The sequence below is a fragment of the Mobula hypostoma genome (genome assembly GCF_963921235.1).
Source record: "Mobula hypostoma chromosome Y unlocalized genomic scaffold, sMobHyp1.1 SUPER_Y_unloc_2, whole genome shotgun sequence".
In the NCBI taxonomy this organism is placed as follows: domain Eukaryota; kingdom Metazoa; phylum Chordata; class Chondrichthyes; order Myliobatiformes; family Myliobatidae; genus Mobula; species Mobula hypostoma.
The window spans coordinates 166771-180676 of NW_026948172.1; the positions used below are offsets into that span (position 1 = coordinate 166771).

Sequence of the window (13906 nt, forward strand, 5' to 3'; positions counted from 1 at the left end):
TACACCAGCACTACCCCACATGTGTAAGAAAGCAAGAAGTTAGCAATGTGACAGCAGTCCTTGCAGCTAATGGTAATTTTTAAAGACTAAATGTGTAATGGAAAGGTTCATATACTAGAGCAAATGCTACAGCTCATATCAGGGGGAGGGAAGCAGAACTTTATAAGGACAAAGGTTATCTTTTTAGACTGCCAAGTAATAAATACTACCAATCGAAATCACACCATTGAATGTTTTAGTGTATTGGGCTCTTTGAACTTATATTCACTTTGAAGTGGTTAAAACCATGCCTTTCAAAGTGCGCTCAATTGATAGATTATTTTTAGCTGATAATCTGCCTGGCAAGTCCATAGCCAGCCATTCCAGCCTGTGATGCTCCTTGGTTACTTCCCATCTGTAAGCTGATGATGTTCTGTCCCTGGCGTAGTTGTTCCTCCGTAAACTCACGTTTGTTCTCTTGTGCTTTCCTACAGCAGAGGAGGAAATGTAGGTAAACATTAATGAAACACACTCCTCATTTAGAGTTCATGACAGAATAATAACATTTCAACTAGGTCAAACACAAGAGAGTCGGTAGAGAGTAAAAGGTTTTTTCCCCCGGTGCAGAAATAGCTAATGCAAGGGGCCATACTTGAAATTGCCAAGAGGAAAGTATGAGGACACGTCACAGGTGGTTTGTTTTCTACGTAGAATCGTAGTTATATGGAACATGCTCTGTGATGGAGATAGGGACAGAGACATTAGGAAAATAAAAAGATGTTTAGATAAAGTTTTGTCTCTTTGGAGGAGGAGGAGGAGGAGAATTGTCTCGATAGAAGTGTACAAGACATAGAACAAGTGAACAGTCGCAGACTTTTTCCCAAGATGAATTCGGCTAATAAAAGATGACATAATTTAAAAGAAAATTAGAAGAAAATATAAAGGAGAAGGTAAGAAGGGTCCAAAACATCGACTGTACCTGTTCCTAGAGATGCTGCCTGGCCAGCTGCATTCACCAGCAACTTTTATGTGTGTTGCTTGAAATTCCAGCATCTACAGATTTCGGTGTTTGCGAAGAAGATAAGAGGTACATTTTTTTTCAAGTACACAGACCTCATTCTTAATTCAAGGGAAAGTTAATCAAAGATAGACAAGAATTAAAATTCCACATAGCAGATTAATCGTTTTAATTTTACAGGATAGGTGAGGGATTTTAAATCAGCCTTTCAGTTGCACAAAATATCTTCATCTCAAATAGGGAGTGGATGCAACAAGTTGATATAGCATTAACTAAAGCAAGAGGTGACAAGGAAGACTCATTCACTAGAAGTATGGAACTTCTGAGCAAAATAATCAGGTGTTCAATTGTTCAGAAAGAACTTTTCACCACCACAGAAAATACTTCTTGTTAAGCACTCCAAATAATATTCCATCAAATATGAAGAATGTTGTCATTGGGCCAGTAATTATTATGCAGAAACAGAATTACAATATTAAAGGACACTAAATCTCATCATGAAAGAAAAAATAAGGGACTGCTGATGCTGGAATAAGAACCAAAAAGCAATTAACTAGAGGAACGCCGCAGGATAAGGTAGCATCTGTGGAAGGAAATGGACATTCAGGTTGACACTTTACATCTGGAATAGACTACAACACCAGATGACTTGTGGAGAATTTCAAAGAACAATTTATGCTGCTTTATAGAACAACCAAAGGAGTAAAGGTTTACTCGTAAAAAAACATGGTGTGGGCAGGGTAAGGAGGAGAAAGATCCTGAAGTACAATCTTTTGCAAATGGAAAAAATGGTTACGAGATTTATAGTGTATTTCTTATCAATAAATTTCTTCAAAGTGCATGGATCTTGGAATTAATACTTAATCTGCAGCAATTGACCAAAGAAGTGAATCTACGACTTACTTGTGAAACCAGCTTGGATCACCACGGTAATACCCATCATTCTTTGTTACTGCAATACTTCCCAAAGCCATGAGGGTTCTTTGTACTGCAGCCAAATCTTTAGCTGCAAGAAAATTGGAAAAGTTGAAGTGTCTCAGACTAATATTGGAGCAAATATATCATGAAGTTACAGAGATCCATTGGCAAACAAGCCTGTAACTAGGCAATTTTTAAGTAGAGGTTAGAAAAATAGAGGGCCATGGGTGATCGTAGCTAATTTCTATAGTAAGGACATGTTCGGTACAACTTTGTGGGCTGAGGGGCCTGCATTGTGCTGTAGGTTTTCTGTTTCTAAGATAGACTTCCAATCCAAACTCCAGCTACATGAGTCCCAAGCTGTCCTCATGGCTAATTCTGTGCTGAGTTAGAACAACACAACACAAACTTGCAAATTTCTCAGAGTGTCAAAGGAGATTTGGCCATGAATATTAGGTGCGTTCATTATTCAAATTCTGTTCACCTGGTCTACAAAGCATATTCATGAAGTTTTGCACCAGTGAAAAATCTATAAACATCAATAAAGCTAATACATCACACTTCCACACTGCCAATCACTTTATCAAGTTCTTGCTAATTAGGTTTTCTTACAGAGGTATTAATCAAGCCTTTATTGGTTCAAATTTGCTGTGATGCAATAAAAATAATGCAAGAATTGCATCATTGCCTGCTATGGAGGCTCTGATGCATAGAATTCAAAGAGGCTGCAGAGGATTGCAACTCATTTAGTTCCTTCATAGATACAGCCCACTTCACCATCAAAGAAATTGTTTGCCAGAGCTCTGTCTAAACTCTGTTGATCACAGCTTACTATCGTAGTCTCCCTATGCAGTACTACCAACGCTTTTTATCTGAATGGTGTGAATGTGCACCCATTACCGTGTAATATTACGGTAATTTTTGCACCACCATCTTATCAGTGTGAACTTGTAAATCTTATAATCTTGACTTGTAAATTTTGTACATCTTATTTTTAAGGTAACTTTTTTATTTCTTTCTTATTTCTCTACTAATATTTAAATACCTGTGCACTTGTAATGCTATTGTGACACTAATTTCCTTTGGGATTAGTAAACTATTTATCTATCTTTCTTCAAAATGACATGATGGCAGCATTCATCATTAAGGATTTTCATCACCCAGGATGTGCCCTCTTTGTATTACTATCATCAGGGATGAGGTACAGGAGCCTAAAGAGCCACCCCTATTGTATTAGGAATCAATTCTTCCCCCTGCCATCAGATTTCTGTATGGTCACTGAATACCATCTCATTTGCTGTATTTCTATGTTTTTTTAATGTATTGCATTGACCTGCTGTCAACATGCAACAAATTTCACAACTATATCAATGATAATAAACCTGATTCCGAGTTCATAAGAAACTATGGATAGTTTAGTGGATATACTTAAATAAAAAAGTTAAATGTGGTAGTTCCTTTGCACTAAGGATGCATTTAAGATCCATTGACTGCAGTATTAAAATATTAGTCCTACCTACCCAATCTCAATTTGTGCCAGATCTCAACTTCAAATGCAAAACAGCTACAAGTCTAAGCTGCCCAAAACTTGGAAACTGAGCGTTAAGAATTTCAATTAGATGCTTGTAATGTTAATATTTACTGAACATAATATTAGAACATTAATGATTATACACCACATCACATACCCTTCCCTCTTCATCTCCCTACCACATGCTCAGATCTGGCTTGCATCAATAAACAGCATGAAAGTATTGTTCCTCTCTTCCCCTGCCCAATTGTCATTTGGGAAAAATTATCTTAAAGATCTATCACTTTAATCTCTCTATATTAATTTTAATGTATAATTCCCAACCAGTGATTCATCACCAGAGACCATTCACAAACATACTTAAATGTTTTGTTTAATTATTGGACTGGTAACTTCAGAATAACTGAAGACAAAGGCATATTCAACTAGATTAGTTTGAGAATTTTAATCCAGGTACTTTAAAAAGGAAGTAAAAAGATAATATGAATATAAAGCTATATAAATGGTATTAAAAAACAGATTCAAATTTGTCATGTGTATATTGAAACATACAGAGAAATCAGTAGGAATGGGATTCTACAACTGCTGTAAATCCAAGCAACACACATAAAATGCTGGAGGGACAGCTTCCACGGAAATGAATGAATAAATCAATAACTTAAGGATGTGCTGGGAGAAACCCACGTTTTGCCACACATTTCAGCACAACCATAGCAAGTCCACAGTGCTTGGCAGAATAACACAAAATACAAAAGCAACAAGAGCAACACAATCGCCTTTGCTGTCTCTCAACAGATAGTCCTTCAACTCCAGGACAGACCTCTAGCCTCCAGTTTATGGCCATTAGGCTTTGATTTCAGATCAAACTTTGGATTTCAATCTTGGATACTGAACCCTAGACTAGCTGATGATGGAAGCCTGACCTTCACACTTGAAACACTTGCTTCACTAATATTATTAGGCAAACAGGGATAACACAGCAGCATAACATTTCACAGTGCCAGCCATTTCAATTCCTGCTGCTGCTTGTAAGGAGTTTGTACTTTCTTGTTGTAACTGTGGGTTTCCTCTAGGTGCTCTGATTTCCCTCCATATCGCAAAGACATACAGGTTAGTAGGTTAATTACTCACTTGGGTGTAATTGAGCAGCAGGGGTTCATTGGGATGGAGGGGCCTGTTACCACACTGTATCTCTAAAAAAAAAATGTAAATAAAATAAATCCAAGCCTGGCCTGCAATTAATTTTGGACCTACCAGTAGTCAACTGCCCTTCAAAAAGGACTGGCTTGGACATACAAGTTGAGTGTTAGGTTCAGTGACATTCACAACCCAAGAATAATATGGCTCAAGTGTGGCCTTAACTGTTTACAGAGTTTTGTTTAGCAGTACCTGAGACACAGCTTTAAAAGAATGAATATCTTAATTGAGTAACTTCCAGAATAGCACTAATAAAAGAATGGCATTACAGTACAGTGCTCACATTCCCAAAGATCCACAGTCTGGAAGATGTCTGTCTTGTTGACACCATATCTCTCAGCAGCTTTCGGAAATTCTGAAACCTGTTCCATTTGTTTGAAGGCCTTGTCAGTGTTCCAAATCTTCTTTATTGGTTTCTTGTTCTCAGCATAGTGGCTGTTGATCAGCTGGCTGAGTACCTGCAGAAGATAGTGAACTTCAGATGATGTCATAACAAATCATAAAACACAGTCTATTTGGGCTAATTGGCCTGTTTCTGTGCAGTAGTGCTCTATCAGTAATTACCTCCATGCTTATTATATCCTTAACCCATTGAAAACAATTCTGCCATTCAAGAAATTATTCTTTATTTTGACTTTAATTTTCCAACCTTGTTTCTCAGTTCCCTTGAGTCCAAAGTTACAGCAAAAAACCTTGAATGACTGTGTAGTCAGTAATTCTTTTGGCTATAGCTAGACTATCTCTTTTAAGTGGGAGCGGGGCTGGATGGAGCATAGGAGGATGATGGTGCCTAACGGTGACTCTTTTGCTTGCATCTTTGGAAACAGCTCTATTTCTATCTTTAATATCTCTATTTTTCCCTTTTAGGGTCCTTTTGAAGACCCCGACCTAGAGTTACATGCTGACTTCGGTTCTTGTGAAAATGGGACCCGCTCTCAGGGCCACATGACTGGCCGCTTTTCAATATGTCGAGGACACAGCCTGGAAAACTAGTGCACCTTCAGAGTGCCAGGTTTCATGGCTCTGGAGACAGGCGAATTTGAGGTCAGTGCCACCAGAGGAAATTGGCGTATCATGTGAGACTTAAGATCGAAAGCAGCGAGCTGGCTGCCCAGAGACCTGAGTTCTTTTGGCACTGAGCTTGGAAGAAGTGACACAACAGACTTTCAACATCATAAATCAGCGAGTTGTTTGTTATGTCTCCCCTCTCATTGTGAAACAGGGCACCTTTTTTTCATTACTAGGGAGAGACAGAACCTGTGGTATGTCAAATTACTTGGTGATGGAGTAGTCTTTGGGACACTACAAGTCTGTGTCTTTATTGATGCTTTGCTGCACAATTGAGTGCTCGGTGGGGGGTGCAGATGCTTTTTTGCTGGTGGGGGTCGTCGTTTTGCTGCTGCTTATGTACATTTCTCTGACATTAAATGTACCTATGGACACCTATCGAAGTGCATCAATTCCTTTAAAGTTTGAGGTACTTTGTTGCAAAAGTGGAATGTTTTGTATTTTTTAGAGCAGAAAAATGCAGTACAGGTCCTTTGGCTCACAATGTTGTGTTGAACATTTAACCTACTCAAAAATCAATCTAAACCCTCCCTCATTCCATTTTTCTTTCATCCATTGTGCCTCTTATATGTCTTATGTATGTGCCTCCAGACTCAAATCTTGATCATCTTATGCAAGGTTTAATAGCCTTTAGCATGTTAGATATCAACTAATCCTTCAATGATCTGAAAGGGGATTACAATTAAATAAATACTCACAGTGCCATCCTTAAGCCATGATTGGAAACCCACTCTACCCAGCTCTGGTTGTCCGACATCTGACCCACATTGAGCAATAATCCATTTCACTAGCCGCTCCTCCAGTTCAGGTTCATATTTCTTCTCAATCTTGTTTTGAACATACCTACTAAATCCATAAATGGGTCCGTGGTTGGCCATCGTTAAGCAAGTCTGCTCAAGAAATCAAAGTCAGAGAAGTTAAGAATCCATAGTGAACTGAAGTACTTGTTGTGCAATGTTGAAGGCACTGGATTAAAGTGGTAATAATGATGATGATGATAATAATAATAATACAAACTCATAAATGAAATCACATCTCACAATAAATACAACGCTGATCCAGTTTTAGTTTCGGAATATCACAAATTATATTGTGGCTAATCAGTTATTATAGATAGGGCAATCCACAAGAACTGTCCAGATATAATAATACGGTACAAGATAAGCAACTTATTTAATAGATATAGCCATTCTAAAGACACCTAACATACACAATATGTGAAAAACACCAGAAATATGCTGAATTAAAAGAGGAAATTTAAAGACTATGGAATATTTACAGCTTATATATTGCCCCAATGGTAATATCTGCAACTTGTATCTTCCCAAAGTCACTACACAATAGCATTAAACAATTGGGGCTACACAGTATTATCTATGTAATTCCTCAGAAGGCCACAATACTAAACACCTCTAGAATAGTCCAAAAGATCCCAGCAATTAAAAAATGTGTTTGGCTATGCCTGTACCTCAGGTTTTACCAGCTTGAGCTGTGGAAAAATAAGTAGTAATAATTATGATTACTTATTTATAAAACATTTTTCATAAAGGTGATGTAGTTCGAATGTGCTTTACAATGGGATAAAGTGAAAAAATGATAAAGTAAAAAAAATGAAGGTAAGTCTGCATCCCTTATACAGTATTTTTAGATATTGAGTTCCACAGTTCAGTTCAAAAAAGCTGACCAGCCAATTATCTTTGAGGGATATTGTTTAAATTTAAGAAACTGGTGTTGGAACACCTGTGAGCTTGAACAGGATTATAAAATGAAAATGTGTTTAGACGTTGCACAAATCAAACAAAAACAAATTTAATGCAAGAGGTGGACTTCAGATACAAATCAGAAGCATGAACTTGTTTTAATAAGATTTTCTTTTATTCTACTTAGGGCCTTAGTTAATTCAGTTATAGTTATGATATTTCAAAATTAAAAGGCAGCTGTTGTAGGCAATAAGAATTCTGAGAAGATCAAATACAAAAAAGGAGCCAGGTTTGTTCTGGTGCCTTGCTCAAGTAATCCTTGAAAGGGATATTGTGAGAATCTTCATAGAACATAAAACTTTACAGCACATTAGAGACCCTTTGGTCCACAACGTTAAGCCGGCCATATAATTTACTCTAGAAACTGCTTAGAATTTCTCTACCACCTAGGCCTCTATTTTACTAAGCTACATAGAAACATAGAAAATCTGCGGCACAATACAGGCCCTTCAGCCCACAAAGCTGTGCTGAACATCTTCTTACCTGAGAAATTACCTAGGGTTACCCATAGTCCTCTATTTTTCTGACCTCCATATACCGGTCCAGGAGTGTCTTAAAAGACCCTATTGTATCCACCTCCACCACTGTAACTGGCAATGTATTCCATGCACTCTCTGTGTGAAAAATCCACCCCTGATGTCCCCTCTGTATCTTCTTCCAAAACTATGCCCCCTCGTGTTAGCCATTTCAGCCCTGGGAAAAAGCCTCTGACGATCCACACGATCAATACCTCTCATCATCTTATACACATCTATCAGGTCACCTCTCATCCTCCGTCACTCCAAGGAGAAAAGGCCGAGTTCACTCAACCTATTCTCATAAGGTACGTCTCCAATAGAGGCAACATCCTTGTAAATCTCCTCTGCATTTTCTCTATAGTATCCACATCTTTCCTGGAGTGAGGTGACCAGAACTGAAACAGTATTCCAACTGGGATCTAGCTAAAGTCTTGCATAGCTGTAACATCACCTCACAGCTTTTAAACTCAATCCTACAGTTGATGAAGGATGACACACCATATGCCTTCTTAACAACACTGTCAACCTACCCAGAAGTTTCAAGTGTCCTATCGATACAGATCCCAAGATCTCTATGATTATCCACAATGCCAAGAGTCTTACCATTTATGTTATATACTGTTTTCAAATTTGGCCTACCAGAATGAACCACCTCATACTTATCTGGGTTGAACTCCATCTGCCACTTCTCAGACCAGTTCTGCATCCTATCATTTTTCCATTGTAACTACTGACAGACTATCCACAACATCCCCAACTTCTGTGTCATTAGCAAACTTACTACCTCACCGTTCTAGTTCCACATCAGGTCATTTATAAAAATCACAAAAATGAGGGGTCCTAAAACAAATCCCTGTGGAACACCACTGGCCATCAACATCTATGCAGAATTTGAACCATCTGTAACCACCTTTAGTCTTCTGTGGTCATGCCAATTGTGGAACCACAAAACAAGGTCCCCTCGGATCCCATGTCTTCTTACTTTCTCAATAAGCCTCACATGGGGTACTTTATCAAATGCCTTACTGAAATCTATATACGCTACATCCACTACTCTACCTTCATCAATGTGTTTTTTTACATCCTCAAAGAATTCAATCAAGCTTGTAAGGCACAACCTGCCCTTGCCAAAGCTGTGCTGACTATAACTAATCAGATTATGTCTCTTCAAATGTTCATAAATCCTACCTCTCAGGATCTTCTCCAACAACTTGCCCACTACTTAAGTAAGGCTCACTGGTCTATAATTTCCTGGTCTATCTCTACTCCCTTTCTTGAATAAGGGAACAACTTTTGCAACCCTCCAATCCTCTAGTACTTCTCCCGTCCCCATTGATGATACAAACATTATCACCAGAGTCTCAACAATCTCCTCACTTGCTCCCACAGTAGCCTGGGGTATACCTCGTCTGGTTCTGGCAACTTATCTAACTTAATACTTTTCAAAAGCTCCACCACATCCTCTTTTTTAATGTCTATATGCTCCAGCATTTTAGTCTGCTCTAAGTCATCCCCACAATTACCAAGGTCTTTTTCCCTGGTGAATGCTGAAGCAAAGTATTAATTAAGTACCCCCACTACCTCCTCCAATTCCATGCACATGTTTCCACTATTATATCTGATTGGTCCTCTTTTCACAAGGTTCATCCTCTTGCTCGTCATATAATTGTAGAATGCCTTGGGGTTTTACTTTAATCCTGCTTGCCAAGGACTTGGGAGCCGCTGTTCTCAGGGAAATGCATGGCCGAAATGTCCTGACGTAGTGTCTCGGCCCGAAACGTTGATTGTACCTCTTCCTATAGATGCTACCTGGCCTGCTGCGTTCACCAGCATTTTGTGTGTGTTGCATCTCACATTCGCTAGGTCTCCCTGACATGTTTATGGTCAAATCTGGGGCAGCCCTGATGCAATAGGTGACACTGTCTGTCTTAGCGGCCATATCTTGTGTATATCTGATTAAATTAGTGTCTCTGACCCTCTTACCAGACAAATCTGGTGCATCTTGCATCAATAGGTGTCTCTGATATTCTTACTGGTCAAAACTGGTGCATCCTGATATAATAGGTATTTTCGTCACAGTTACCAGTGAAATCTGCTGTATTTTGAATCAGTAGGTGTCTCTGACACTCGTACTATTCAAATCTGGTGCATCTTGAATCAATAGGAGTCTTTCAGTCAGATCAAGAACATCCATGACGCATTTGGTGTTTCTGGCACTCTTACCAGTCATGTCCAGTGCATTCATGATGTAATAAATGTGCCTCTGAAATGCCTATGGTCGAATCCTGTGCATCCTTGATGCAATAGGTGTCTCTTTCACTCTTACCAATCACATCTGGTTCATCCCTGATGGAATAGGTTTTGTTGTCACTCTTACTGGTCAAAGCTGGTGCATTCTGATATAATAGGTGTTTCTGTCACAGTTACTAGTCAAATCTGGTGCATTGCTAATGCAATAGGTGTCTGTGACAGTTTTATTGGTCAATTCTGTTGCATCTCTAATGGAAAAGGTTTCTCTGTCACTCTTATCTTTCAAATCTGGTGCATCCCTGATGTAATATGTGTCTCTGTCTCTCTACCTGTAAAATCCAGTGCAACTCTGATGCATTAGGTGTCCTGGACATTCTTATTGGTCAAATCTGGTGCACCCTAGATGAAATTGGTGTCTATGTCACTCTTACTAGTCAAATTTGGTCCTCTGTGATACTCTTACCGGTGAAATCTCGTGCATCTCTGATGTAATAGGTGACTATGTAGCTCATGTGGTAAAATCTGGAGCATCCTTGATGTAATATGTGTCTCTGTCACTTTTACCAGTCAAACCTGGTACTTCTTAATATAATAGGTGTCTCACACCTTCTTCCCAATCAAATCTGGTGCATTCCTAATGCAACAGGTGTCCCTGACACTCTTCTGGTGAAATCTGGTGCATCCCTGATGTAATACATGTCTCTGTCACTCTTACCAGTCAAATTTGGTGTGTCTTGATACAATAGATGTCTTTGACATTCTTAGCAGTCAAATCTGGTACATCCCAGATGGAATACAACATGGAACTTAAAAATTTACAGCACATTACAGGCCCTTCAGCCCACAATGTTGTACTGACCATGTAACCTACTCTAGAGACTGCCTAGCACATAGCACTCTATTTTTCTAAGCTCCATGTACCTACCTAACAATTTCTTAAAAGAACCTATTGTATCAGCTTCCACCACCGCCACTGGCTATACATTCCATGCACCCACCACTCTCTGTGTGAAAAGCTTACCCCTGATATTTCCTCTTCAACTATTTCCAAGCACCTTAAAACTGTGCCCTTTTATGTTAGTCATTTCAGTCCTGGGAAAAAGCCTCTGACTATCCAAACGATCAATGCCTCTCATCATCTTATACACCTCTATCAGGTCACCTCTCATCCTCCTTCACTCCAAGAAAAAAAGGCTGAGTTCACTCAACCTATTTACATAAGGTACACTGTCCAATCCAAGCAACATCCTCAAAAATCTCCTCTGCACTCTCTATAGTAGTGAGGTGACCAAAACTGAATACAGTGAGGTCTAAGGTCTTATATAGCCATGACATTATCTCATGCTTTTGAACTCACTCCCATGGTTGATGAATGCCAACACACCAGACACTTTTAGTGCACAGCAGCTTTTAGTGTCTTATTGACACAGACCCCAAGCTCTCTCAAATCCTTCACACCATCAAGTGTCTTACCACTTATATTATATTCTGTCTTCAAATTGGACCTACCAAAATGAACCATTTCACACTTATCTGGGTTGAAGTCCATCTGCCACTTCTCAGCCCAGTTCTGCATCCTATCAATGTCCTGCTGTAACTTCTCACAACCCTCCAGACTATTCACAACACCCCCAACCTTTGTGTCATCAGCAAACTTACTTCTACTTCTTCTACTTCCTCGTCCAAGTCATTTATAAAAATCACAAAGAGGAGGGGTCCCAGAACAGATCTCTGCAGAACACCACTGGTCACTGACCTCCATGCAGAATACAAACATAATTTTCCTTCTGTGGGCAAGCCACTTCTGGATCCACAAAGCAAGGTCCCCTCAGATCCCATGCCTCCTTACTTTCTGAAGGAGCCTCACATGGAGAAGCTTATCAAATGCCTTACTGAAATCCATATACACTAAATCCACTGCTATACCTTCACCAATATATTTTGTTATATCCTCAAAGAATTCAATCAAGTTCATAAGGCTTGACTTGCCCTTGACAAAGCCATGCTGACTATACCTAATCTAACTATGTCTCTCGAAATGTTCATAAATTCCGCCTCTCAGGATCTTTCCTACAAGTTGCCCAGCACTGAAGTCAGAATCACTGGTCTATAATTTCTTGGGTCATCTCTACTTCCTTTCTTGAATAGGCAAACAACATTTGCAACACTCAAATCATCCAGCACTTCTCCCGTCCCTATTGATGCCACAAAGATCATCACAAGAGGCTCAGCAATTTCCTCTCACCTCCCACAGTAGCCTGGGATATATTTCATCTGGTCACAATGACTTATCTAACTTAATGCTTTTCGTTAATTACTTCTGCTACCTTCTCCAACTCCATGCACACATTTCCACTATCTTACCCGAGTGGTCCTAGTTTCACATAGCTCATCCTCTTATTCTTCACATACTTGTAGAATGTCTTAGGCTTTTCCTTTATCCTGCTTGCCAAGGCCTTCTCATGGCCCCTTCTAGCTCTCCTAATTCCATTCTTAAACTCCTCCCTAAACAACCTTGTAATTTTCTAGAGCTCTAACAGTACCAAATTTCTTGAACTTTCAAAATGCTGGTGGAGCGCAGAAGGCCAGGCAGCATCTATAGGAAGAAGTTAGATCAACGTTTCAGGCTGAGACCCTGCGTTCCACCAGCATTTTGTGTCTGTTGCTTGAATTTCCAGCATCTGCAGATTTGTTTGCGCTTGCATTCTTGAACTTTTGTAAGCTTTTCCTTTCTCCTTAACTAGATTTTCCACATACATTTAACACCGTGCATAGAAACATAGAAAAACCTACAGCACAATACAGGCCCTTCAGCCCACAAAGCTGTGCTGAACATGTCCTCACCTTAGAAATTACCTAGGCTTACCCATAGCCTTCTATTTTCCTAAGCTCCATGTACCTGTCCAGGAGTCTCTTAAAAGACCCTGTCGTTTCCGCCTCCACCACCGTCACTGGAGGCCCATTCCACGCAATCATCGCACTCTGCATAAAAGACTTACCCCTGACATCTCCTCTGTACCTACTTCCAAATTCCTTAAAACTGTGCCCTCTCATGTTAGTCATTTCAGCCCTGGGAAAAAGCCTCTGACTATCCACATGATCAATGTCTCTCATCATCTTATACACCTCTATCAGGTCACCTCTCCATTGCTCCAAGGAGAAAAGGCCAAGTTCACTCAACCTATTCTCATCAGGCATGCTCCCCAATCACGGCAATATCATTGTAAATCTCCTTTGTACCATTTCTATGGTTTCCACATTCTTCCAGTAGTGAAGTGACCAGAACTGAGCACAGTACTCCAAGTGGGGTCTGATGAATTTCCACATCCCACAGGAGGAGAGATCCACTGCCATATCTGCCAACAAGCCTGTACTGGCAACCAAGACCAAATTAGCAATAATCAACAGAAGAAACTATGCTTTTTACCTGTTCCTTTGGACTCAACCTCTTCTTGTCAAAGCCTCTAAGTTCCACCTTTGACTCTAGCCCCCACTCTGATGATGGCCTCTCCAATGATGGCCATTCCACCAGACCCTATCACTCTTTTATGGTTAAAAAAATAAGAAAAATTCCCATGTAAAGAGAAAGAAGTCCCCACGTTTGGTGGTGCTCCACCTGCCACCAATGCCTCTGATGCTTCCCGCTCCTGGGCACTGGCTACTGTGT

The 13906-nt window shown here is 39.7% G+C and overlaps 1 protein-coding gene across 1 annotated transcript; it reads right to left on the bottom strand.

Moving 5' to 3' along the window:
* Positions 1-322: 322 nt before the first annotated feature.
* Positions 323-6589, bottom strand: LOC134341430 (transgelin-like). Its single transcript, XM_063039283.1, has 4 exons — positions 6410-6589; positions 4927-5101; positions 1901-2003; positions 323-467 (listed from the first exon to the last, which is right to left on the bottom strand). Exons 1-4 carry the CDS (start codon positions 6587-6589, stop codon positions 323-325), a joined length of 603 nt encoding a protein of 200 aa, XP_062895353.1.
* Between the last annotated feature and the right edge of the window lie 7317 nt (positions 6590-13906).